Source organism: Agelaius phoeniceus, chromosome 19 (genome assembly GCF_051311805.1).
Source record: "Agelaius phoeniceus isolate bAgePho1 chromosome 19, bAgePho1.hap1, whole genome shotgun sequence".
Taxonomy (NCBI): Eukaryota; Metazoa; Chordata; class Aves; order Passeriformes; family Icteridae; genus Agelaius; species Agelaius phoeniceus.
Genome location: NC_135283.1, coordinates 4,533,572 through 4,561,412, shown reverse-complemented (window position 1 = coordinate 4,561,412; position 27,841 = coordinate 4,533,572). Strand labels below are relative to the sequence as shown.

General features: G+C 55.6%; 1 protein-coding gene across 1 annotated transcript; it reads right to left on the bottom strand.

Annotated features, from left to right (window-relative positions):
* Positions 1 to 3,606: 3,606 nt before the first annotated feature.
* On the bottom strand, positions 3,607 to 19,546 carry CYGB (cytoglobin). Its single transcript, XM_054645327.2, has 3 exons — positions 18,994 to 19,546; positions 8,248 to 8,479; positions 3,607 to 7,197 (listed from the first exon to the last, which is right to left on the bottom strand). Exons 1-3 carry the CDS (start codon positions 19,134 to 19,136, stop codon positions 7,033 to 7,035), a joined length of 540 nt encoding a protein of 179 aa, XP_054501302.1. The 5' UTR covers positions 19,137 to 19,546; the 3' UTR covers positions 3,607 to 7,032.
* Positions 19,547 to 27,841: the final 8,295 nt, after the last annotated feature.

The window sequence follows — 27,841 nt, the reverse complement described above, 5'->3', positions numbered from 1 at the left end:
CTTCCCTGGAGCTGGAGCAGGGCACATGGATCAGGAGCACACACTGGGCCATGCCTTAGCTATCAAATTCCTCCTTCCCTCCATCTCCCAGCCCACAGAACATCACTGGGGCCACCAAGGTGCTTTCTCAGAGCTGGATCTCCACCAGCTCCCTTGGGTGAAGGGCAGCTCCTGGAGAGCAGCATCCCCAGGCTGGGACACTTGGGAACCAGGTGGGTTTGGCACTCCATGAGCACAGGGCAGTGAGGGTGTGAGCCCATTGTCCCAGCCCCTGGGCCAGTTTTCTGGTGTGGTGTGAGCCTCAGCCTCCTTTTCCAGCAGCACTTGCAGAGCTCTGGTGAGGCCACAGGCTCTGGGTCAGGGTGTGATCGTCACAGGCACCCTGACGTGACAGGATCTGGGGGTAAATATTAGTATGAAGTGAAGGGCTGTGTACATATTTTCTCCCTGCAAGGTAATGCTGAAATTCCCTGCTCCTTTTCAACAAACTGTTTGAAAAAACAGCCCCATTGTGGCACCCTCTGGCCACTGCTGGTCCTGGCTACTCTCAGCTCAGTGTGCAGAGGTCTGGGAGCTCTGGGTGCCCACTGCAGCCTCCCCACTGCAGAGCTGAGTCCTTTTGCTCATGCTTTCCCAGCTGATGGTTCCCATCTGGAGCAGAGCAGTGTGCAGGCTTTGCTGACTGCTCACTTCTGCCTGGAAGCATGTACAGGATGTGGCAGAGACTCTGAGGATGGCTTATTAATCACATTAACAGCACCAAGTGGTTTTTGCCCCACAAGAAAAGACACAGCAGGAGAAGACAGACTGAACCAGGCACTTATTCCCCCCACATGAGTAGGCCTCTGGATCCCTTCTCTGTGGCCATGGCTGGGCTCAGTTTTGTGAAGCTGTGGGGAAAGAAAAAGGTTCCTCTTGCAAAGCCACACTTCTAATTGTGGCCTGGGGACTCCAGAGTAGCTCAAGTGCCTGCCCACGCAAAACTACACCACTCAAGTGCTGTTTTTTCCAACATGTGGGGCTGGAGAACAGCACTGCTGCCCTCAGCCCAGCAGGAGAAGTTGGCACCAGGCTCCCCAAGACTCTGAGCAGCCTCCAAGGCACCAATCTCTGCTCTCCTCCCTCTCAGAACAGTGTCCCCCCAGCCTCAGTCCAAAACTGGGATTGCTCCCCTTGAAATTGTTTGTGGTAAGGTGCTGCTATTCTCTACCACCCTGGGGGGATGAGTTTTCCCACCCCTGGAAGATGGTTTTGGATTCGGGGTAAAGAGGAGCACAATAAACAGGATTGCTGGAATTTGTTTTCCAAGCCTTGGATCCCACGGCAACGGAGCTTATGGGACCACAGCACGAGTCTGTCTGTCTGTCTGTCTGTCTGTCTGTCTATCCTCTGCCAACAACTTTGGAAAGGCTGGCCAGTGTCAGCTGAACTTGAGAGGGGCTGTTTTGTGAACGAGGGATCTGGAGAGACCCACAGGGGCAAACCACAAAGTGACCCAGCCCCTCTGGGACCCATCCCCTGAACGTGATCCAGCCTCAGAGAGGGGCAGGGGGAGCCACCAGGGACTGAGACGTGGAAAACTGGGCTGCTGCTGCTGCTCAGGGAGCTGTTTGTTATTTTTACAGGCTGGGAACCGGCTCACAGCCCTCGGTGGTCGTGGCTGCTGCACGTTGTGGCCATCAGTGAGAACTTTGGACTGGCTGGGCTGCCAAAGGCACAGGAACAGCTCCTGATCCAGGGGTGACCCTGCTGGTTTGTACCTGGAAACCCAGTGAAGAGCCTGGAGGGGGGCAAACCCTTCCCTGCCTGCTGGGGAAGATGAAACAGGAAAGCCTCATAAATATGATTGCCTGGCAAAAGATTTTGAGAATATAGAAACGATGAGTGAGATTGAAATGAAAGCAAGCTTTGAGATCCCTCAGTTACTGAACAAGTAGAAAACAATGGTGTGGCCAGCTGAAGGTGATCCCCTTTTGATGGAACAACACCCTCTGCTTGCAGGCAGGCCCAAGGGTCAGAGCAGACCCTGCCAGCTTGGCAGAAGGGGCCCAAAGAGGAGTTTTTAGGGTTTAAAATGTAACACAGTATGGTAATGTAATGATTCTTATAGGCTGTATGTAAATGCTGTAGGATTTGTATCTTGTACTAGATTGGTTAGTGAGAATCAGAATATTCAGCACAGAAGAAGATTTATGGTATTGTAACAGGAACTTTGCTCTATTACCCCATTTATTCTCTTACCCCTTTTACTCTCTTACTCTTTTACTCTCTCACCCTCTCATCCTTTCTCCCCCTCTCTCCTCTCAGGCCTGCTCTGAGCTGTGGCTGGCAGCTCCCAGCAGGGCCCTGCACCCAGGCCCTTTGCAATAAACCCTGAGTTTCAGTCCTGGCTGCAGAGATCTCTCGTCTCCGTCCGTCCCGACCGTGCTACCCCTGATGCTCCTACACCTCCCCACAGGAGTGCACAGCTGAGATGCCTCAGCCACTTCTACCACCCTTGCTGGGCACATCCACTCCCTTTGCTGCTTTTTTCCTGCCAAAAAACTCCCTCAGAGCGAGCAGGAACCCTCAGACCCACACAGCCATGGGACAGCCCCCAACACCCCTCACCTTCCCATCAGAAAGAAACCAAGCAGAGCTGGAGAGGGGTTTGATTGATTTATCCACTGAAGATACAAGTTTCAGTTTAATAACACCATTTTGTCCGGTTACAAACATACTAAAAACCTACAAAAAGAAAAAAACCAAGTTACACCCATAAACACGGAAGGCAGGTATAAAACCAGCACGGAAGCGCCGAGGAACACGAACATGAACAGGATCTGCAGCAGGAACAGGAGAGACACAGGGTTACATCAGACCACACTCATGGCTGTGGGGCACGCTGGGGCTGGGTCAGACACACCAACACTTAGAGACAACTTCAGCTATGGAAAATAACTGGCAGCCTGGCACAGAGGTCAGACCAGGCGGGTGGTTTTGGCCCTTCCTTTCCCTCAGCTGGTCCAAGGTCAGTGTGGGTTTCCCTTTGATCCCTCTGCCTGGCATTGGTGGTGCTGGCCCCCACATCCCCACAGCAGGGCAGCTTCCCTATGGCCAGGGGCAGGGAAGGCTGAGTGCTGGCACCAGAGTCCAGCCAGGTGAAATCTGGTCCCCCCTGAAGTCTCTGAGCATCCCCTCAGGCACTGGGGGGACACTGTGACCTCTCTCCTGGGACAAAGGGGCAGAGATGTGAGAATCGGCTGCCCTGTGGATTTGTCACCCCCCAAGAGAAGATGAGGTTGGTGGCACAAGGCCCATAAGGGTTCTGGTGGTGTTGGGGGGTGTCTCTGGGTGTCCAGAGCTAAACCTGCCAGGAATGTTGGCCATGGAGGGGGAGACACGGTGGGTGGGATCTGTGCCCCATCCCAGCCCAGTGCCCCCATTGCCCCAGGGCTCTGACCAAACACTGAGCTGCAGGGGGGAACAAGAGCTGGCTGATGTGAGCAGGTGCTGCCAAAGAGAGCCAGGACGAGGGGCTCAAGGGGGACACCAAATCCCCCCTCACTCAGCATTTCCCCACCTCTGCCAGGGGGCACAAAGGCCTTCCCACCTGGATCACTGATGATAATGCCAAGGTGCTGGCAGAGCCAGGGGCTGGCTGGGTGTGGGGGGCACAGGGTCCTCCACGGGCAGGGGAGAGACCAGCTGGGCCCAGCATGTGCTGGCAGTGATGCCCTGAGCCTCAGCCCTCACCTGTGAGCCCTGGGGAAAGGACTCTGAGAGCTGGTCCCCAGCTGCCACCCCCAAGGAGAGCAAAGCTCAGCCTAAGTGTGCCCTTAGCTCAGCCTAAATGTGCCAGGAAGTGAAAGGCCAAGCCCCAGAGAGCCAGACCTGAACAAAATGGGGATAAAGGGGCCCCCAGTCAGCTGTGGTGGGACTGGGGGGAGCAGTGGGCCGGCAGTGACAGGGAATGGCTGTGCATGGGGGGGTGTGTGTGCCAGAGAGCCACGCACAGAGCCAGGACATGCCCCCCTTTCTGCTCTCCCGCACGGCATTCATCAGCCCTGTCACTCTGGAATGGTGCTTTTCCCTCGCTCTGTTGATCTTCATCTCTCCCCAGATGAGGACGGTGCTGGGTTTCAGCAGTGCAGAGAGGGGGCGTTCGTTTCATCTCCATCTCCTCCCCTCCCGGGCCCTGCCCCGCCGCCCTCCTGCTTCGTGTCACTTCCTAGCAAGCTGATAAAAATAAAAATAAACGTGGTTTTGTTTGCATCTATCGGAGTGGGCTGCGATTTGGCTGATGGGGGAGCGCTCCTCGAGGGACAGCAGCTGCACACATCTGGATCTGCTTTAGGAAAAAGTGCCTGGAAAAAACCCCAAGCCCAGCACACACACACGTGGTGCAGGAGGCTGTGGGTCAGCTTTTCTGGGGATGTAAAAAAAGAAAGGAGAAACCAAAGCACTGTTTAATGGGGAGGTGGAGGGACCTCCCTGCTGCTGCCCCCCAAAAGCCAAGGCACAAGGGTAGGTTGGGTAGGAACATGGAGAATTTCCAGACATTCCAAAGTGGCTTCTCTGCAGACTGGGAGCCCAGTTTTGGTTGTGGGAAGGGAGGGGAAGGGTTTGAGCTGCAAAAATAAAATTCCCACCTGGAGATTATTAACCTCAGAGGTCAATGTGCAAATTTTGTCTAAAGATGAAACATCCCTGTACAGAAACACCCCTGGCCCAGCATGTGCAGAGCACAGGGAGTGCATGAACTGCTCAGAAATGTGTGCTGCTGGCCCCAAGGCCTTGGCAGGAGTCAGCAAAGCTCGTGAGTCCCGTGGTGTGCACACACACAGACATCACCTAACAGTCTTGATCCAAGGGATCCCTCCCAGCCCTGCACTGGAGGGAAGTCAATGGCTGAACAGGCTTTTCCCATTCACCCCCACCCAGGCAGCAGCAGCTGTTTGAGGGATGAGCAGCCTCTGTGACACCCCAGTGTGAGCTGGGGCTGCAGCCATTGGCACCTTCACCAGTGCAGGCTGCTGGGCTGGATTTTGGGGATGCTGACTCTGGCTGACAGCCCCCCCATGAGCAAAGCAGCATCACTTGTCACCCTGTGCCTGTCCCTTCCTTTTACAGCCCCCTGGACCTGCAGGCTGCCATGCCCAGGACAGCTGTGCCCAGCTGTTGTTGCCACCCAGCTCTCCGTGGGTGCCCAGGAGGTGCCATTGCCCCAGGCCCCATTGCTCCTGTCCATCAGTGGAACTGTGGGATGCAGGAAGGAAAGGACTGCAAGGCCAGAGAGGCTACAGTGACATTATTGGTGTCCTGGGGCTGTTATGAGACATAATAAACCTGTTCTGTTCCCGGGGATGGTGGAAAGCACAGGTGAGCAAAGCAGGAGTTTCTGTCTGTCTGTCTGCTCTGGAGGAGGGAGGGCAGCCTGGGGGAGTCACCACGGCCCCCACAGTGGAGGGATGTCCCAGGGTGGCTGTGGGGATCCCAGTTGGAGCTCTGGGCTTGCTGCCTGTCCAGCTGGCACCCAGGAGAGGAGCTGGTCTCTCTCAGGAAGCTGCCAGCTCTCCAGGACAGCGGTGGAGCGAGGCCAGAGGAAATCTCAGAGGGGAACCCTCCTCCCACTTCCACAGATAACATTGCCCTTAATGCCTGAGCTCTAAAAATAGCAGAGGCCTTCAGGGAAATATTGGGTGCCAAGGATTCCAAAGCTTCCCAGCACATCTGACATTTCATCCTCAATCCTTTGCCATTCAGTTCCCAGAAATGTTATGAATCCAACCACATGTGGGCAGGAGGCAACGAGGCTGCTCCTCCTCCTCCTCCCTTTTTCATATCTGCAGGGGAAACTGAGGCACAAACCAGGCAGACTGACCCAGAGGTTCAGGAGGAGTTGGTGTTGGAGGAGGGATGAGTGCTCCAAGCCCCGCAGCCACGTTTGGGGGTGTGGGAGAAGCCTTTGTCAGGCACAGGCAGGAGCACTGCTGTCCCCAGGAGGGACACAGCTCCTGCATGGGCTGATTTCTACCAGGCACTTGATTTGGAGGAGCCCAGTCTCACCATGAGGGCAGGAATATGCTCTGTACAAGGTATTTATTAATGTTAACAGAAAAGGGACCTTTCCTCATAACCAGAAATCCCTCCTGATATGTCTGTGCCATCTTTCCTCCTCCTAGTCACAGCCTGACCCCCCCTGTCACCGAGAGGACAGACAGACCTGCACACAGCAGCTCCCAGGGCACACTGTGCTCCATCCAAGCCCCTCCTCAGGGAGCTGCAGGGCAGTGGGTGGACTCACCAGCTCCCCACCTATGGCACAGGGATCCCACCCACACACCATGCTCTGAGCCATGAGGGATCCCCCCAGGGGCATCCCCCTCCTTCCCCTCTCTGGTGCTGTGGGGGAGCTTCTCTCCCACCCCAGGAGGGGCTGCAGCAGCCAGCCAAGGACAGGGACCGTGGGTGACAGGGCAGGTGAGCTCTGCTGCCCACCTGGAGCACAGGGTGATGGGCACCCAGGGAGGCTCTGCCTGTCAGCCCTGCCAGGTGACACACAAAGTGCAAAGCAAAGCAAAGTTCTCGGTGCAGTCAGGGGTTCCAGGTGTGCCCCCACAGCCAGGTTTAGCCAGGGGCCTCACATGGAAAATGAGGGTTGTGTTGTTCATCAGTGAACGGGGCAGCAGCACTTGTGCAAGGGACTTTGAGATGGTGCAAGTGAGGTGCAGGATTTGGGAGGTGGTGATGGACAGGCCAGGACAGGAAGATGGAGCCAACAACCAAAGCTCTCCCCTCACCCTCTGCATCCCCTTCCAGCGTCCCCTGCAACTGCTTCACCCCGACCCACCCACGCCCTTCATGGTTCTGTGGTTTTTTTGGCTTATTTAGTTTGTTTTTAAACCCCATGGAGATCAAATTGTGACTTGGCAGCTGACAGAACTGGCCCTACCGGGCTCCCCAAACCGAGCAAAGATCTTGAGAAGAGACCAGAGCGAAGTCCTGGGGTGAGCAAAGCCCTCCCTGCCCCTCTGGTGGCCCCCTGGGCGCTCACAGGGTGGCAGTGGGGTACTGAGCCCAGCCCACCTCCTTGTAGGCTGCTGTCACATGGGTGTAGATGAGGGTCTTCATCTTGGTCCAGGCTCCGTGTGCCTCCGGGGTGAAGTCGTTGGGGTATTCCTCAGCAATCACCTCCAGCATCACACCAGTGAGTTTCTGAGGGAGGCAGACAGCAAGGAAGGGGTTAATAACTCTCCAGACAGCTGCTCACAGCAAATTTAGCTTTTCCCTACAAAACCACTTGAATCCTGCTGCTGTCTGTAGGACACAGATGCCCTGGAGGTCTGTTGACACCCCTGGGAGCAGACAGGACAGGCAGCAGAGGAGGGAGGTGCTGGCAGGCTGAGGCATCTCCCCAGTCTGGGCACTCCAAATTATTTCCAGAATCACAGAATATTCCAAGTTGGAAGGGACCCACGAGCATCATCAAATCCAACTCTTGAGTGAATGGCCACGTGGGGATCAAACCTGTGATCTTGGGGTTATTGTTCCCGTCAGAAAGAAACCAAGCAGAGCTGGAGGGGGGCTAATTAGCCAACTAATTGAGTCCCTGCTGTCATGCTTAATTTCCAGAAGAAGAGGGACACAGCCACAAACATGGGCACAGCCATGTGGGCTTCCCTGGGCAGGGGGAGGCACTGGGTGCTCTGGCAGTGGCTGTGTGTGGGCAGGGTGGGACAGTGCCACAGTGGGACACTGCAGCTGTGTGGGGAGCAGCCCCCACACCCAGCCAAGGCCAGGCAGCACCAGCTCACACAGCTCCTGCTCACCACAGCTCCTGCTCCCCTGCCCTGCTCCTGCAGCAGCCCCAAGGTTATTTTGCTCCTATCTGTCACAGACATCTTTTCTGAAAAATCCTTTCCTTAGGATTTTTTCTCCTGAAAAGCTGAGAGGCCTCAGGAAAAAAATGGAAACAATGGTTATCTGCTGCTGTGGAATGCAACAGGTGCATCTGGGATTGGGCTGATGTGGTTGTTTCTAATTAATGCCCAATCACAGTCAGCTGGCTCAGAGTCCAAGCCACAAGCCTTTGTTATCATTCTTTCTTTTTCTATTCTTAGCCAGCCTTCTGATGAAATCCTTTCTTCTATTCTTTTAGTATAGTTTTAATATAATATATATCATAAAATAATAAATCAGCCTTCTGAAACATGGAGTCATCCTCAGCCTGAGACCTGTGTGAACACGGTCACACCTATTCTTTACCTTAAAGTAGATGGGCTCCACTTTGTGCTTGAGGGCATGGGCCTTGCCCACCAGGGCCAGGACAGAGGAGACCTTTTCAGAGTCGTTGAGGTTCTCCACCACGGTGTTGATGGCCCCCATGACCCTCCGGGCGTGCTTGCGCAGCTGCAGGCTCCTCTCCATCTCCAGAGGGTCCTCCATGTGCTTGAACTGGCTGAAATACTGCTTGGCCGAGGGGAAGTTCACAAAAAACCTTCCAGAAAGAGCAGACATGAAGTGCCATCAGCAGGGGGAGAGGAGGCTGAGGGGTTAAAGCAAAGTACAGGGGATGGAGATGGTGGAATCCATCCCCTGTGTCTCACACAGCCAGGGCTGATTTTCCTATCAAATTCCCCAGGAGCTGCAGCATTCAGCTGTCTGAAAACCAGCAGGTGGATGCCTTTTTCCCAAACCCCATCTGCTACAAGGTCATCACAGCTGGATATTCATTCTCAAAGCAGAAGCAAGACTGAGTTCTTGATGCCCAGAGCTGCCACCCAGGCGTGCCAGATGCTGGATATGTGCCCACATATATCAAAACATCACATCCTGCCTCAGAGAGCTGGAGATGAGCAGGAAAACCTCTCTTTATCCCATCCAGCCTCTCCTTGCCCCTCTTCTTTGCTCCCATGGGCTTCATTTCTGCATTGCCACCCAGAACTTGTCCAAGCTGCCCCACCTTTCATGGATCAGCCCCACCAGAGTCTCCAGCAGGACCTAAGGCCTGAGCTGATGTCACTGCTCATTTGGGACATTTTTCCCAGCACAAAAATTCTCCAAAAACTCACTAGCCCCTCTGTAGGGAGGCCTGGGTACTCTCTTTTCTGCAGGATTAAATCAACCCCAATGAAATGCAGCTGAAAGAAATGAAGTTGGGGTCACAGCTGATATGCTGAGCTCCCCGGGGAGGTGGAGGGCTGGAGAGGACAGGGAATTGAAGGGCTCAAGGTAACAGGGACCAGGGCTGGAGCCACCAATGTCAACACCACCCATGCCAGGATTGCAGCTGGGGCTGACACCTGAGTCACATTAACCACCCCCTTCCACCGAATTTCTGCAGGGAGAACCACACCAGTGCTGGTTCCCCGCTGCCACCCAGCTCCCTCCCTCCTACGGGGCTCTCCCTGCCTCATGGGCTGCTGAAGGATGCTCAGGAGGCAGCAGAGTCCTCCCAGGCTGTCCCCCATCACTCCTGGCTCCAGGCAGACTCCCTGCTCCCCTCCCTAACCCCCTTCCCAAGCACCATCCCAAACCACAGGAGCCTGAACCCATCCCACCTCTCTCTCCAACCATCACTCCTTCTCTCCAGAACCAGGTGGGATCCTCTTCCCCACTCACCACTCAGTGAATAATCACAATATTGAGTACCAGGCTCCTTTACCAGTTTGTTATCCTCCTTTTCCCCCTCCCTCCCTTCCTTCCCCCGCTCCCTTGGCTTGTGAAAGCTTGGGGGCATTGCCAAGGAAGCTGTGCCTGGAGTGCACCACGGCTCCTGCTGCTTCCCCAGGCAGCTGGGATTCATCAGATGGCCCAAAATAGGTTTTGGAGGTGTGAAGAATGTGTGGCAGAAAGGGTGGGGGAGGAAGGAAGGTGGAAGGGGGAGCTGAGGTGTTGCTTTTGAAACCCAGAGGGGACCCATGACAAAAGTCCTCTTGTTGTTGTGCAGCCTCCTCCCCCCAGCACAGCTCCTCCTGACACATCTGGTCCCTGTCGGGAGAAATCACTCCCAGGCCTGGCTGTCTCCAGCTCCTGCTGCCACAGAGATGCTCAGTCCTTCAGCCCAGAGCTGTCAGAGAGGTGCTGGGGGATGGAGCTGGCCAGGGCTTCACAGGGAACATCATTCCCAGCATCTCAGACTTCTGCCCTGGGCATTTCCCCACAGAAGGGCAAGTGTTCCACTCTGGTTTAATGGAACCATTTTTTCCAGCTGGACTCAGCATCCCTCAGCCCCCATCCCATCCCTCCCCACCTCTATTCAAGCTGTTGCAGCTCCAGTCACCCAGCAAAGGCCTCCAGCTCCAGCAGGGATCATCCTGCTGGGGTCAGAGCTGTGGGTTTGACCATCCCACAGTGGATCTTTCCCTTTAACAGGCTCCCCCCAGGCACTGGGAGCCAGGGATGGCCCTGGAAATGGGACCTGCTGCCCCAGCCAGGGAATGGAGGCTGCCAGCTGCTCCCTCATGCCTCAGCCTCTGAGCCCCAAACCATGGGAAGCTCCCTGAAAAGCTGTATTTGGTCTCAGCTGAAGGGCAGCATGTTCTCAAGGCATGGGAAACGAGTTGAGAAAAATTCCTGGTTTGAACCACGAAGGGAATAGCAAGGGGGGACTGACCTCTGCATCCTGAGGATTCACAGTGTGTCCCCAACAAGAGAAGGGCCAAAAAGAGACCCTGGGACCATCACCTCCACCTCTCCCCACTTTGGCCAGATATGCCAGGAGCAAAGCCTGGTTAAACCCTCCAAATACCCCAACCTGCATGAGACCAGACCAATGAAGGATCCAATACTTGGTTTTCAACCTTTCCCTGCTTTGCAGACCCTCAGGCTGATGCCCCTACGGGAGCTGAGCCCAGCAGCTTTCCCAGGGGACGCAAGACCAGCAAACCCTCAGCTCATGTGTTCAATCCTGTGTCTGCTGGATTTCTTTGGTGGAGAACTGAAACAGAGGAGCCCAAAACATCTTCAGGAGCAAACCTATGGATGGCCAGAGACCTGCAGCCACCTCTCCTTGGAGAGCAGCAGGCGCCTGCAGCAAGAACTTCAGCCTGGAGCAAATATTTGAGCTGTCCAAGCACAAAGAAGAGGGAAGGAGGCTCACTCAGTGGTAGTTGTTAATAAACAGAGAAGATTAATTTAACACAAAGGTTAAATATAACCAGAGGAAAGGAGAAAAAAAAAAGAAATAAAATAATCCAACAATAGTGAGTTAGAAGAGGTGTCTGTTGGGGTTTTTCCATCTACAGAAAATTTGGAGAGTTCAAACCTCTTGGGCTCTGGAAGGTTTTTGGATCATTATGTGTGTGTGTGTGGTTTGGGCTTTTTTTCTCCATCAGAGTCATTAAAAGATGATATTTACCATTGCATATCACACAAAATGATGATTGATAGGAACCAGATGCCTGCATACCGATCTCATTAAATTTCTTTTTAAGCGATTCCATTCTCCACCCGCTAATTTGTACTCTGCCAGCTACATCTGGACCCAGAGGACAGGATGTCAGGATTGCTTTTCCTCTCCCTTTTGCCCTTGTAACAACTTTAAGGACACAACCATTCCCAGTAGCAGAGCCAAAGGAAATAATTAAGGTGCAAACCCACTGCAGTTACTGGAAACCTGTTTTCTGTTAGGAGAGGCATCTCCTCCATCTCCCCCAGCTTCCTCCCTCTCCCCAGAGCATACAGAGCAAATCCTGCATGGAGGAAACCTCCAAGCCCAGCTGGAAAGAGGACACCTGGGTGCTGCCTGGTTCCCCCAAGCACCTAAATCCTTGCTGCTTTACTTTCCCTGTTTGCAAACTGTAGGGTGAAAATGCTCACAAACCCTCAGATCTGCTGGGAGGCTTCAGCTGAACCCCCAGCCAGCACTTGGAGATGGCTTTTTTTCCTAGATTTCCACAGAATCATTTAGGTTGGTCAAGGCCTTCAGGATCACCAAGTCCAACTCTTAACCCAGCACTGCCAAGCCCACCAATAAAACACATCCCCAAGTGCCACATCTACACATCTCTTGAATCCCTCCAGGGTTGGTGACTCAACCTACCAATGCTTTCATGTTTTCTCTCGCCTCATCCCTCTACGTGGGAGAAACTCTAAGGCAGCCTGGAGCCTCTGTGTCCCTTTCAAACCTCTCCTTCCAACTCCTCTCTGGGGTGCCTACAAAGCAGCTGATAATGGGTAGGCAGGTGCTGTGTGCTGCTGCTATTTATTATTATGCTGAGGGCTGGCTCACTGCTTTGCCTGCATGTTCCCCCTGCTCCTCCCAGCCACCTGTAGCCCATCATCCCCCTTTCAGGCTGGGGAAAGGCTGCTGGGTGCTGCCTGGGGGTTTACCCAGCCCAGGGTGAGGGAGGTCTCAGCCATGTTGATGCTACAGCTCAGCAAGACAGAAAAAGGCAAATCCAGTGAGTAGGAAGAGGATGGTGCTTGCCTGCTCCTGTGTCCTCTCTCTGAAAGCTCCTGGACAGGTGGAGATGGTGGTGGGAAACATCTCCAGCTCTGCCATGGGAGGGCTGGAGGAAAAGGGCCAAGCCCCCCATCCACACACTAATGCTAAATTCAACTTCTTCTCCAGCTGACAGAAAGGTGTAGCTGGCCTTCCTCCAGGTGAAGCCCACATCCCACTGCAGAGCCTTGGGAGCAGAATCCAGCACAACACTGAACCTTGCTCAGAGGCTGTGATGCCCCAGGGCCCAAGGCAGAGGGACCAGGACACCCCAAGGGGCTGGGAGTAGATTCCTCAGCAAAGATTCCACCAAATACATTTGGACATGAGCTAGAAACCCCTGGGGCAGGTCCTGCTCACTTCTGTGTGCACCACTCGCACCTCCAAGTCCTCATTGCTGTTGTTTTTCCTACCACACATGTGGATTCAGCCCAAGCACGGATGAACCTTTAGGGCAGGAGTAAGGCCAACTTTCACAGGAGAAGAGAATGAACAGCACCAAAGTGGCTTCCCCACGTGTCTCTGGAGACCTACCTCCCTTGGAGCTGGAACAACACCCCTGGCTGGGTACAGAGGTGGGTAAGACCCCTCCACAAGGACGTGTCCATGTTCCACTCACACTGTGAACCTGTGTGTGCCTGGCGCCCATCACCACCTCTCCCCTCCAACACCCCCCTGGTGATTTCCAGCCGGCCCAGCTCGGGCAGGATCACCAGCCAGCCGGCACTCAGCGTTCCCCAGGCGCCCTGCCAGCCTGGCCGGGGCTGTCCTGGCATTTCCATTGCCCCTCATGAGCCCCAAAGCTCCTCCGAGCCGCTCCGGGCGCGGCCCCGCTCCGCCGCAGCCTCATTAGCGGGGCCGCCGGCACCGCCGGGCTTGGCCCTCCCCGCCTGCCCTGCAGGGGAATTGGCACGGCTGGGACCGACCCATCCTTAGCCACAGCCAGGGAAACTGCCCGGGCACGCTGCTCACCCTCTGTGCCTTGGCTTGCCTTGGTCATGGATGTCCTTGTGGGATGCTGAGTGGGGTTTTTACCCCCACGTGGCTTGGAAGTGATGCAAGGGCAGCACGGGGACAGGGGACATGGGGAAAGCTCTGGATATCCCAAGAGCTGCTGGCAGCCCCCAGGTTGTGCCACATTTCTCTTTAATTATCCAACCCAAACTTCTGTCATTTGTATCAATAAATCCCCCCTCTAGCAAACCACCCATCGCTCCAAGCACTACCCCCTGAACCTGACCATGAACTTAAGCTTCTTTGACCAATTTTCAAGCCCATCCCTCCTAGGAATCTCACTAATCCTCATCTCAATAACATTCTCAGCTCACCTACTACCATCCTTGGCCATGGGGAAGGCTCTGGATATCCCAAGAGCTGCTGGCAGCCCCCAGGTTGTGCCACAGGGATCCCCACACAGCTGCCTTGGCCATGGGGAAGCCAGCAGGGCTGGTCCTAGGAGCTGTGATCAGAGACAATGCAGCCATAGGAGAAGGGGCTGTTTTGAGACTGAGCTTGTTAAACCCTCACTTCCCCCCTCAGTGCTCATGGAGTGGTTGTTAGGTTGGGAAATGTCCCTTATGCATGCCTGTGTCCCTCTCTGGCTCTCCTTGTCCCCACAAAAACATCTCCCAAAACATCTCTCACAGCCATTCACGAGGGTGGGACAGGGACACTGCTGCTGGTCTTCACTGGGCCCTTTTCAAGGAGAGATATTGCATCTCTCTGAGCCACTTTGCCCTGAAATGTGTCCTTCATCAGCCAGGAACAGAGCCTTTCCCTATGGACTCCTCCACAAAACACATGTTGGCTTTGGGGGTAGCTGCAAAATCACTTCTTTAAATGCCATTTTTGGGTAGATTCAACCCATACTTTTTTGATTCAGCTGGAAAAAAAAAAAAAAAAGAAAAAGGTTTTTCTGCATTGCCAGACTCATTAGTCAGATTTTTTGCTATTTTAACCTAGAACTCACAATAACGTCTGGCATCCAAGGAGTGCTTTCATATTTTAAAGCTCTTTGCAAAGTGTCTGAATCCAGGTGTGTTTGCTCAGACTAAGCAGCAACCAAAATCCAGGGGCCTGATCCTGCGTTGGCAAACCTTTTGCTTCCCCTCCTACACCTCTTGAGGGGGAAAGAGCACATCAGGAGTGATGGAGAAGGTGGAAATTTGGAGAGCTGATGGCTCTGAAGTGCAGACAGAGGGAACAGTGATGGAGAAGCCCTGTGGAGGTGGCACAGCCTGTGGTGGCTGAGCAAGGTCGCATTGCCTGCACTTGGCATGGCATCACCATTTGGTCCAGATTCTCCTGGGGTCTATAGAAACTGTCCCTGGGTTTTGTCCCCTCTGGAATCCATGAAGTTCTGTGCTCTCACATCTGTGCCTGTGGTACGTGTGTGTGGGTGTGGGAGCGAGCGCGTGAGCCGGGACAGGCTGAGCTTTCAGCCCTGGGGTGCTGGGCCTGGCTGGGGTCTGCAAGGACAGAGGGTCCCAAACCCCCTCTGATGTTCACCCCAGGGTGCTCTCAGCTCCTTTGTGCTGCAGAAGGCTGAGCCACCCCTGGGTGTTTGCATTTCCCAGCCCTGTGCCACAGTATTGGCAATAAACTATTGGAAGGAGAAACAGGGGGACCCTGGGGAGGGACAGCCACAGTCTGGAGGGCTCCTGCATTGCACAGCAGGCTCTGAAGGCTGCCCTGGGAGCTCTGTGCTGAAGGAGGGATCAAAAAGGAATGATTCCTGAATAACAGATAGGGAAACTGAGGCACAGCAACGAGCCCGGGGCTGTGGGGAGGCTGTGGAGGAGCTTCAGCCCAGGGCTCCCAGCCAGCCCTCTTGGGAACCTCTCAGAAGGAGGCACAGCCCCAGGTGAGCAGCTCCAGGTCCAGCCCCAGCCCCAGTTCCAGCCCCAGCTCCAGCCCCAGCCCCAGTTCCAGCCCCGGCAAGGGTTAAGGCAGCTGTGAGATGGAGCCTGCAGAGGCCCCAGAGCTCCCGGGGAGGAGGAAGATGAGCGTGGCGAGGAGACTCTGCTTCCTCCGGGGCGAGGCTCCCCACCGAGGAAATTGTCAATTAGCGACAGCGTTTGAACCGCAGAGCACAGATTCCCAGGATCCGGTGGCTGCTCAGCCACAGTCCCCATTATTCTTGTTTGTGTCCCCCGGGGTCCCAGAGCTCTGGGAGATCAGGGACTCATCGTGCTAGGGCAGGACCCCGGGGGTTTGCTGTGGGTTCAAGCACCAGCAGCAGCCACGAGGGATGGGAACATGATGCCCAGCTCTGTGCCTCAGTTTCCCCACCAGCAAAGCATGGAAAGGCTGGGGATGGAGGGGTGGGATGCTGGTTAGGGACAAAGGGAGCTGGGCTGGGTTCCTGCAGGATGGCAGCACTGCAGACTCCCCATCACTGCCTTTTGGTGGGTATTGCCCCCCTGCCTCCAGCCTTGGAGCACAGACTCATTTCAGAAGTGCTGCAACCCCCTGCCCTTCCCAACGGGAAAATGCAATTCCCTGCCCTCGGCAGCTCTGAAGGGATGGAGAGGGGATGGAGCAGGTAAGCAGGGCCAGACCCTCTGCCACCAGGCACAGCCAAGTCCCTGGTCACAACCCCAACCAGAAGTGCTGACAGATTTGCCTGCTCTCACCACTCTGCCCGTGGGGGCTGCACCAAAGGGGGGTCCACAGGCACACACAGCCCTTCCTTCTCCCCGGCCACACCTTTGCCAACCCCTTCTGCCTCAGTTTCCCTCGCAAGGTGAGCAGAAGCACCAGGCTGGTTCTGGTGAAGCAGAGGCTGACTGGGGCAGCTCCCAGCCCCCGGGGCGTTGTGTGAGCACCCACCCAAAATGTTCTGGGCGGGTCACCTCGCACCGACCCCTCCAGCGGCCGCCCGCTGCCCCCTCCCCAGCCCCGACCTCTGGAGCTGCTGAATCACGGCCCGGGCTCCCGGCGGCCCCCACGCGTGACCCACTTCCACCGCGGCTCTGCCAGCTGCGAGCACAGCTGGGGCAGCGGCAGCGCGGGGCTCCCGGCCCCGGCCAGGGCTGCCCTGCATTCCCGGCCCCGGCCAGGGCTGCCCTGCATTCCCGGCCCCGGCCAGGGCTGCCCTGCTTCCCCATCCCTGCTCTCCCATCCCCGGCCAGGGCTGCCCTGCTCTCCCATCCCCGGCCAGGGCTGCCCTGTTTTCCCATCCCCGGCCAGGGCTGCCCTGCTCTCCCAGCCCCGGCCAGGGCTGCCCTGCTTCCCCATCCCTGCTCTCCCATCCCCGGCCAGGGCTGCCCTGCTCTCCCAACCCCGGCCAGGGCTGCCCTGCTCTCCCAGCCCTGCTCTCCCAGCCCCGGCCAGGGCTGCCCTGCTCTCCCAGCCCTGCTCTCCCATCCCCGGCCAGGGTTCCCCTGCTTTCGGCCTCCACGTGCTTCTTTCCCAGGGAGCTCAGGTGCGGCTCAGAGCTCACATCGGGCTCAGAGCAGCAGTGCAAAAAGCTCTCTGGGGACAGGGTTTGTGACCGTGGGGACACAAACCGGCTGTGCCATGCGGATCTGCTGCTCCAGCCAGCGCTGCTGGAAGGGATGGCTCCTCTCCCAAATGCAATCACTATCCCCAGGGATATGCACAAGGCCAGACCTCACTTTAAGCATCCCAGGGAAGCTCTGGCTGAGGGAGCAGGTGGTGGGTTTAGCTGGGGTGTGTCAGGGCACGTGCCATGACTAAGGATGTAAAGGCTCCCAAAGAGCCAGGGTTCACCCTAGCAGGCAGTTCTGTCCTGCCTTGTTGTCACAGCAGGAGAAAACCTTCACCATAGTGCACAACTCTGCCTGCATTAAAAAAACCCCCAAACTGCACCAAAAACTTCTGCTGGGAAAGTTTGACTTGGGACCAGAGCTCAGCCAGCCACACCTCGATTCTCCTCATGCCCAACCCTGCTCCAAGCACCATGGAGACTCCAAAAGCCATGAGCTGCCCTGGGTGAATCCCCCATGGCATTGCCACGAGTCCCTCGGTGCCAGCCATGGGCACAGAGCCACCCTCCCTGTGTCTGTGGGCAGTGGGCACCTGGAAGGGCTGGCAGATGGGGCCATGGCATGACCCAGCTGCTGGGCAAGGGCCATGCATGGCTGGTGGCCAAGCCATGAGCTGAACCTTGAGAAATGGGGCTGAGGGGAATCTTATAACCCCCAGGTCTCTGCCATTTCTGCTTCAGACCCAGCCTAGGTAGGTTTGGTGTCCCAGCCATGGAGCTGTCACACCTCCTGACTGTCCTGGCTGCCTACACAGACTGGGGGCCATGGGAGAATGGGCTCAGCCATCAGCTGGCTCTGAGAGAAGGAAATGTTTGTGAAGGAGGTGGAGGGGGGGCTCCAATGTAATTTTGGAATCTGCAGAGGGGTCTTGGTAAGAAAATCCCATTGCAGTGCTGGCATGAGCCTGGAGGGGACTGGCTCTGCTCATTGTGATGTCCAGGGAGGCTCTGCTCCCTGCAGTCCCTGTGGGCTCAGAGCTTTAGCTCAGTCAATTGGAAAACTTTCAGATGATTATTAGTGAACAGCACATCCTTCCAAGGGGTTCCCTGCACACCCACAGTCCCCTGGTGCAGGAGGAAATGGGAAGGACACAACCCATACCTGGGGTGCCTGGTTTTGGTCCAGGTGGGGTCTGACCAGGGACATCCCAGCATTCCTGACCCCAGGGATGAGCGGTGTGGCTCTGGACAGGATCTTTGCTGTTTGCCACTTGGCCATTGCAGGCATCTCACCTGCCCCTCTCCTTGCCCTCCTCAATAAGGGAAACAGCCTGTTGGTGCCATACCCCACTGATACCCCAAACTCCCAGTGCCAGTGGGACACTGTGGGATTCCCACTTGGCTCTTTCCCGGTGTACCTGGATATGGCTTTACTCCCAGACAACACAAAACCCCCACCTCCAGAGCATCTCCCCTGCTCTGGCTGCAGGTGCAGAGCTTTGAGCTGCTCTCTGTGCCCCACTGCCATCGGGAGATGCTCCACACCCCCCTTGGGGGCTGCTGTCCCCCCCTGCCCCCTCTCCCGCCCGTGCCCCCCTCAGCCCCTTCCAACTTCACTGCTCTCCTTCCCACCGACGCTGCCGCCGGAGGGACAGATGGTGCCCTGGGAGACACACCTGCTTGGCTTTTATCTTGGCTCCCAACTCGCATTATTTCACCCGCCAGCCTGCTCCGGACCCGTGCCATCCGCACGCCCTCCCTGGGGGGGCCAACAACCGCGGAGCCCCGACCCGCCCGCACCGGGGCTGAGCTCCCCCCGCCTCCGCCGCCCCCCGGCCCCGGGTTAAGGTGACCTTAGCATGGAGCAGCTCCCCCCAAAGTCCCCGGCAAGGCTCCCCTCGCTGCCCCCGCCGCTGCCACCCGGCTCAAAGGTGTGGGAATCCGAGGAGCGCTGTGAATCCCTCCCTGCTCCCAGGCAGCAAATACACCCAGCCAGCTCCCCACTCGCTGTCATTCATCTCCACTCAGTTCTATATATTGTACTGCCTCTTTCTGAGCTATATAGAGATTCAGTTGGATTTGCTGCTTCCTTTTTTTCGGTTTGTTTTTTAAATACCTGATGAGTATGGAGACCCCAACGTCCTCGCAGTTTGCATATACTCTGCTCCATATCTCTTGAATAACCTTTTTTTCTGCGTCTGAAATTTCTTCACTTCTTTCCCATCTCTCAATCTCCATTTCTCCCTGGACTTTCTCCATGAAAAACAGCCGGCAGGATCCTCCGGGAAGCCAGGAGGAGATAAAGAGAGATGTGTGTGAGCGGGTATATCCTGTGAGAGGAGAGACAAGGTGTTTGCTCGGCGGCTCTGCGACGTGTGGATGTGTGTGTGTGCGTGTGAGTGTGTGTGTGAGTGTGTGTGTGAGTGCAGCTGCCTGTCAGCGTGTTTGGGTATGGAATTTAAAGAATATCCCGGAGGAATGATGCGTGCGATTAGATGTGAGATCTCCTAGTGCTGTCCATGGCTGTAGTTAGCTTCAGCTCGCCTCGGATGTGTGTGGCTGACTGATGAGGAACTGCCTAAAAGTAAAATATTCAAAGGCATTGCAAGACCAGCCTCTTCACCAATGTGTGAACGTGAGCTCACTTTCTCCCTCTCTCCTCCTCTCTCCCACTCCTCCCTCCTTTCCTTTTTTTTTTTTCCTCCCTGAAAGGGAGGGATGAGAGAGATGTTCTGGGCAACATCAGGACGGGGCTGGCGGGGGGGGGGGGGGGGAGGTAGTGCTTGAAGTTTTTTTTCCAGCCCTTTGTAAACAGCTCAGAGGAAATTCAGAATCCAGAGTGCCGAGTTAAAGTTAGCCCAACCGCTGGCTGCGCCGAGTTCTGCCCCGGCTCTGCTCTTTGCACTCCCTGATTTTGCAGGAGGTGATGTTTGGAAGGACAGACCCCTCACCTCCAGTTCCTGGGCTGAGAAGAGATTTGGGTCGAGTGGGGATCTCTCTGCCCCCCAAAAGAGATCATGGTCTGTCCCATGGGGACTTTTTTCATACTGAGAATTTGCTCTCCCTTCTCGTGGCACGACTCAGCTGAAAGGGATCCAGAGTTCAGGCACTGGTGAAATGAAGGTATTATTGTGGATTGCATCGCTCCTGGCAGCGCCTTGGCAGGGAACACCTCCACTCCAGGCTTCCCGCCGCCTCCGTGGGTGTGCTTTTGGGGCCGGTTTTTACCCAAATGCCATTCCCAGCTCGCTGACAATCCGGTATGTTAAACCCACAGCACAGTCCATTAGCACAGAGAGCAGGAGAATCCTACGGAGCCTTGTAATAACCGCGAGTGCCCCCGGGGGGATCAGAGACGAGCGGAGCTGCGGGTGTGCGCTGCCAGGGCAGACGGGCAGACAGACGGACAGACGGGCTGCGGGTGCTGCTCTGCCAGCCTGGGGGGTGGCTGAGCCCCTTGAGGAGCTGGAGCTTTGTTATTGCAGAGCTGTCGAGGCTTTTTGCTGTATTTCTCCTCCAAACCAGCCTTGGCCACCTCCCCATTAGCAGCCGCCAGAGCGGTGGTGTCAGCAGATTTGCTCTTGCAGAGCTGATGAGAGCTGCTGGAGAACATGCTGCCCACAGATCCCCCACTGTGGGTCCCCCAGGGAACACGTGCTGGGACAGACTGGGAGCTCCACGCAGCCTTGAACCCCTTGGCTGGAGAGCAAAGCTCAGCTGGGAGCTGCTGACAGGGTGACAACAGAGCACTGTGACCAACCCAGCCCTGCCAGAGGTCAGGAATTGTTCGATAACTCCACCAGCAGCTGCTGAATCATCAGATTTTCAGCACGTTTGCATTTGCCTTTTGCCCATTAGCCACTGGGATGAACAGCCATGAGCCCCAGCTCAAATAATGTCCCCAGGTGGTCACCAGGCAGCAGAGAAATCCCTCTGGACAGGGGATGGCACAGCTGAGCTTGTCACCTTCCCTTGAGGTGTAGGGGAAGAGGTGCTTTAGACTTGGCTTAAACCCCGAGAGACCCAGCTTAAACCCTGAGCAAAACTGCAGGGCAGTGAAAGGGGAAAAATCCCCTTTCAAAAAGGGGAAAAATCAAATACTGACCAATGTGAACACTGGGGGGATGATCTGAGTCAAGCTGTGGTTATCATTTGCTGTGTGTTTAAAGAAAAGAAATCTTCAAGCTTTTGTACCTGGTGTCCACCTTGGGCTCAGAGCCTGGCACTTGGTGCCTGGGTGCAGCAGGAGCTTTTCCTCACTCTCTGGCACCAGGAGTCATGGTGCTCAGAAGTCTGGGCTCAAAAGTCTCAATTTAGAAATATTAGAAAAGTAAGTGAGAAATCCCCCAGCCTTTTCCAGGTTCCTGCCTCCTTCCCTGGGCTCATCATGTCTGGCCCTGGCAGGAGCCCAGCCCTGCCATCCTGCTCCACAAAGGAGGTGGGGAGTGAAGCAGTGATGATTCTCCACTGCCTCAAAATCCCAAACATCCCAAGAGCCCTGCATTCGTGCCTCTGGTCCCAGAGGTGGGACATAAATCAAGGGCAGGAGTGCAGCACACGCTGTCACGTGCCTGCCATGGTTTCCATGGTTTCCCATGACTGTTGCTCTCCAGGGCTTGGGGTTAGGAGGCGACTCGTTCCAGATGGAGGGAGATGCTGCCTTGACACCATTGCTGCCTGCTGGCCCCAGGGGGAGCTCAGCACGGTGCCTGCTGCTCAGACAGGGCACTCCAGGCCCGTGGGGCTCAGGGAGGGGGACAGAGAACTCTGTCCCCATGGCCAGTGCAGACACTGAGATGGGGTCAGCCTGCATGATCCATGCTGAAGAAATCAAAGTGATTCAACACCCTGATCTCTCTCCCCTCACCAGCTGAGCATCACAGCCCTCCTACTTTCCATCTCCTTCCTGTGGTCCTGTCCCCTTGATGGGGTGACACTGAGGTGCCCTGTCCCTGCTGAGCCTGAACCTGCTTCTCCCAGAGCTTCTGCACAGCAGGAAGAGATCAATTGCTTGTCCAAGCCATCCTCCATGCTAGCTGCAGAGGGTGAGGATGGGTTTCCAGGCCCTCCAAGCCTCTGCTTGTAGCATGCCATGTTCCTGAGGGGTCTGTACCCACCTGCCAATGGCTTCTCCCACTCCTCCCCTGCCCTCCCACGTTGCCTCTCCTCCTCTCATGTGCTGGGTGCAATGAGAAATGTACTTGGCTCCTAATCCTTGAGTGGGAGGTAAAGGCAAAAAAACCCAAGACTTCAGCTCCACAGCGTGTGGGATGTGGATGATGGCAGATCCCCACCTTTGACTTCTCCACTGTCTCTGGGGTAAAGGCAGACACCTCAAATCCAGACCTTTGGGTCTGAGTCCACCCTTCCTGGTGCTTGGGGACAGCCTTGTCATTTGTTTCCTGGAGAATAACAGGCCATTTCTTGTGTCCCTTGCAGTGTCAGCTCCCTGGGGCCTTTTGACAGACACCATTTCTTGGGCTGGTCCCAGGAGACACCACATGAGATCCACCAGGGAGTGCTTTGGGAAGGAGCTGCAGGAGCTGCCCCAAGGCCTTGGTGCTGGTGGGATTCCAGGGCTGCAGTGGGAATCCCTTCTCCAGACCCTCAAGACACCAACCTGGCCAGAACAGGAGCAGTCCTGGGATTCTGAGTGGAATAAGGCTGAAGGCACCAGTTCCTCCTTCATTCTCCTCCCAGAGCCATTCTGGGCTACTGACCTGGAGATATTGGATTGTCACCCTGACCTTTGCTGAAGCAAAGCCTCTGGTTGCCAGCATAGCTCACCCAGCTCAGCAGGCCAGGCTTCTCTCTCCCCTTTCCTAATCCAGCTCTGCTGCCAGCTGCAGTGTCCCAGCCTGAAAAGGAATAACAAGACTTCAGGAAACAGCTTTGCAGTGCTGCTACCCAGGGAGGGAAGGATTTAGCCTAAAGCCTGTACAAATGCTCTGTGCTTATTGCAGGTTTCCTTCCCCCAGCTTCTCTGATCCCAGGAGATCCATGTGCAATACTGATGCTCCAGCTCTGTGCTGGCAGTACCTGTGGCCTGAGCATCTCTGCAGGGTGAGGATGGAGGGCAAAAGGGGCTGCAGGCAGCAGGACCCTCCCAGATCCAGCTGGGGTAGGATTGCTGCCTGAATCTCCATCCCAAGGTGGGGGTGATCCCAGTTTGATCACGCAGTCATTGTCCCCATTGCTGGAAGGCTTGGTCACCAATTTACTCAGAAAGACCTGAAATACTGAGAAACTGGGATTTCCCCAGTTTCCTGTCTTCAGCTTGGCTGGGACATGTGCCAGGAGAGTGACAATGAGGGAGCTGCTGTCCCCTGCCAGCTCTGTGACACATGGGCTGTGGTGAGGGGCAAAGCCCAGAGCAGACATTCCTAACTGATGGAATCCAGACTGCAGGAGGTGCTGCTGGAGCTGTGGGGAATGTGCTTAAACCAAACCAGCCCAGATGCTCCTTCTTACCTGGGAACAGGGCTCCTCTGCTCTGGGTTCCCAGTGCAGCAAATGTGGCTTTGTGCAGACTGAGGTGCCACCAGAGCAAACCTTCCTTGGGACCCTGCCCCAAGCCCCCAGCTCCCAGAGGGACCCTGTGGCCACTCCAGCCTCAGTTCACACCCCATGTGTGGGAGCAGGAAGGTGTGGGATGCTGGGGACGGGGACAGCAGCAGCACTGAGGTGATGCCTGGGAAGGGAGAATGGGCTGGAGACCCTTGGCAGCAGCAGGCGGGGGGGGCACTGGGTGTGATGGGGACAGCGCAGCCTCCCCACGACCTTAAACCTTGTGACAGTTTTCTGGTTTCCTCCCCCAAAAATCCCTACCAACCCACACAACCTAAAACCCCCACGGATTAGGAAATCCAGGGCAATAGGAAGAAATGAGCCCTGGGAGAGGGGCTGGTGCTGCCCAGGGCTCTGTCAGGGCAGGGCAGGGCAGGGCAGGGTGAGACAACCCTGGACAACACTTCCAACCCAGATTAACCTGTTCCTGGACTGGGAATGTTGCAAAAACTCCCAGTTCCATACTGGGATTTGGAAGAAACTGAAACCTTGTGATGCAACTGGGAGAGATGAAGCAAGAGACACTCAGGAAGCAGATGACAGAGCCAGCACCACAGGGCTTCATGAGCAAGGCTTTAGCCAACTGGTAAATTTCCCCAGATCCTGAACAGCCCCCAGTGTCACCCCCTGTGCCCAGCTCTTCCCCCCTGGAGCACAGCCCCTGTCACAGCCAGAGCCTTCAGGGGTAAGCAAAAGTGACAGGGTTATTGGCAAACAAGTTGACATTTCCAAACTGATTCTCTTTGCTGCTCTTTTCCTTCCTGAAGCTGGTCTGAGCATGGCAGGGGTTGCTCAGGAAAGCCAATAAGCTAATATATTCATATCATCTCACATTTGGTGCCAGGACATGAAGTAAACACCATCAGGGACTTCGCTCTGGTTCAAAGACAAGCCGTGATTCTTATTCCGATCACATCATCCCTGCTCCTCGTACAGCTCCATTGATTCATATCTTAACAAGAAAAGCCTTCAAAACCCATTGTCTGCCCCGTCATTCCAGCCCTGCTCTCAAGGGCCAGGCCAAGAAGCATTAACTAATCTGCTCACATTACCTTGCCTTTGAACCAAGCACCTCTCAGCATCAATCAAGAGTGTTTGGAGGTGATACAATCCCGCTCAGGGGGCGAGTGTTGGCTGCCAAGGTCACCCAATGACCTCAGTGCCAGAGTTAATTGATTCTAGAAGATGTGTTTGGCATTGCAGAGGTCACCCAAGTGAGTGCAGGGGCCAGCACTCAGGCATTGCCCCCTGCACCAGGCTGCCTTTCACACTTGGGGGGCACCCAGGGCTCGAGCAGCCCAGTGAAGATGCCCTGTTTGGTTAGGGAGGGCTGTGGGCTTATAAACAAGTCCCTGAAGGAGAAAGCTCAGGGTCTCAGGCAGCATCTGGGCTGCAAGAATAGGGATTTTGCTGGTGTCAGCCTGGCTGGGTCTCGGCGAGGAGAGAAGAGTTTACAAGCAGCAATGGATTCCTCCATGGAGTCCTCCCAGGGATTACAAAAGCCTGGCTGCCGATTGCCAGGGAAAAGCAGGTCCTTCAGCCTCTTGGGCCTCGGCTCAGCCAGAAGCCGCTGTTTGTTTGGCTCCAGTGAGTTCCCAGCATAGCAGAACGTGCTCCTGGGGGCTCAGTGTGCTCAGGGGTGGCTGGCAGGGACTCGGGGCTCGGCCACCCCCCGCGCTCCCTGGTGCCTTGCGCAAGGCAGCTCTGCTCCTCCGGCCTGACTTACACTCAGGAAGGAATTAGTCACTCCTGTCTCCATCTGGCTGCAGGACACACTTGGGATGTTTCTTCCACCGCTCTCATAAAGGTTTCCCATCCTGCTGGTGCCAGTAACGAGGCCAGATCCGTCCCCTTTGCTCCCGCCGATCCCAGGTTCAGGAATGGGGGCTGTTTACTGGATTGCCTTAGAGGAATTTGGTTTTCCTGACATTTCAAGAACTGCTTGAGACTGTTGTTTTCAGGGCTTGGAGTACTTTGAGAGGACATGTCCACCAGGAGAGAATTAACCACAGCTGTCCCAGGCCCCTACCATGGGGCAGGGACAGGGCTCAGGGGGCATCTGTGGCCCTGGCTGGATGGGGAAGGAAAGCCAGGCTCCTTGGAAAGCTCAGTTTTGCTTTCTTTCAGACTCAAGCACTCAATGAACCCAGGCTGAACTTCTAGGTTGCTTGGATTTGGTTCTGGTTTCAAAACCCTTTTGGAGAAGGAAGCAGTTTTCTGTCTGAGTTATGGGAATGCCCAGACTGGGGCATTTCTCAGCTGCCCTGCTGAGGCCAATGTCCATCCCATGTCAGCCCCTGTCATTGGGATGGATGGACATGCCCCAAATCATTGAGATGGATGGACATGTCCCAGAATGTCCCTGGATGGACATTTGGCCCTGGGGCCAAAATGGAACTGGGCATGGGGAGAACCCTCAGGGTTGTGTGCACAGCCCCAAAGGGAGACACATCTCAACTTTGATGAGCACCAGTGTTGGACTCCATGGATCAGAGCCCACGCCACGGTGTCCATGTGGGACAGGCAGTGCTGGGGGTGGGGGCAGAGAGTGTTCACTGCAGGACCCTCATGGCAAAACCCCACTGGGGGCAAAACCCCACAGCCAGTGTCTGCAGCTCCCTGCCTGCTCTGGGGCTCTTCTCCAGGTCAGCACATCACCTCCATCAAGCCCCATCCACAGATCTGCATGGCACACCACACATCTGTCTTCCCCCTGCCCCTCCTGCAGAGGGGCTTGCCAGTTGTGCTCTTTAACCTAAACCCACAAAGTCACTCCAGAACATGTTTTGCAAAGGGCTGAGCTGGGACAAGATGTTAGAAGGAAATTCACTGCCCGTGGAGCTTAGAGTGTAGGGAAAGGCTTCCCTGGCAGGAGAATGGGATGGGCAAGGAGATCTGGGGGAGAGCACAGGGCCAGAGCAGCTCTGTGAAGAAAGGTGAATGTGCTGCTGAGCTATGGGAGAGCAGGGAGGAGGAGGCAAACCCAGTCTGGGTGAGGAAAGGATGCAGACAAGGTCTTGGGATCAGCTGGCTGAGATGAGTCCACAGGGAATTACAGCAGGTCTGAGCCTGTCAGATTACTGGAGCCGGGAAGGGGGGGAGCGGGTTGAGGCAGGTCTGGCAGGAGGAGGGATGGAGGAGCTGGAGGGAAAGAGAGGAGCAGGGCAAGGTGGGTGCAGATGGGAAGATGAAACAGGAAAGCCTCATAAATATGATTGCCTGGCAAAAGATTTTGAGAATATGGAAACTATAAGCGAGATTGAAATGAAAGCAAGCTTTGAGATCCCTCAGTTACTGAACAACTGGAAAACAATGATATGGCTGGCTGAAGGTAATCCCCTTTTGATGAAACAACACCTTCTGCTTGCAGGCAGCTCCAAGGGTCAGAGCAGACCCTGCCAGCTTGGCAGAAGGGGCCCAAAGAGGAGTTTTTAGGGTTTAAAATGTAACACAGTATGGTAATGTAGTGATTTGTATAGGCTGTATGTAAATGCTGTAGGATTTGTATCCTGTACTAGATTGGTTAGTGAGAATTAGAATATTCAGCACAGAAGAAGATTTATGGTATTGTAATGGGAACTTTGCTCTCTTTCCCTCTTGCTTTTATTCTTTGCTCTCTCACTCTCTCTCTTTGGGGCTCCTCTTTGGGGGTCCTGTTTGGGGCCTGCTCTGAGCTGTGGCTGGCAGCTCCCAGCAGGGCCCTGCACCCAGGCCCTTTGCAATGAACCCTGAGTTCCAGACCTGGCTGCAGAGATCTCTCGTCTCCATCTGTCCTGACCGTGCTACCCCCTGACACTCCTACAGGGCACAGAGGGGAGAGAGGCACACGGGAAAGGGGGGAGAAGAGGGGAGTACCCAGCCCTGGTGCTGTGGGGCTGCTGGGGGCAGGAAGACAGACTGGGGGTGCCATGGGGTGGATGAGGTGGGAACTGGCCTGGTCCATGACACGTCACCCCCAGCACCCACCTGGGCAAGGTGCAGGGCTGGGACCAACCAGGACAGGAGCACCACAAACCAAAACCAATTAAATGCTCAAGGGGTCACAGACCAGCTCGAGGGCTCCCTCCCATCCAGAGGTCAGAGGAGAGCGTCCTCATTTGCTGCCTCTTAAATACATCTGATCCTGCCTTAATTCCTCCTAAAACCCTCCCTGAGAGCTTTCAGGTGGCTGCTGGGGAGAGGTGCCCATGAGCTGGGGTGGCAGGCCAGCCAGGCACGGTGACAGCCCAGGGCTGAGCAGTGCCTCCAGAGGGATCGAAGGGCTGTGGTGGTGATGGAGGAAGCACCATGTGCACCACCATCCTGATCCTGGGTCCACTGGTCCTCATGCTGCGGCGCCGCTTCTGCAACAAAGTCGAACCGTACGTGCTCTCCTGTCCCCCTCCTGTCCCCTCAGG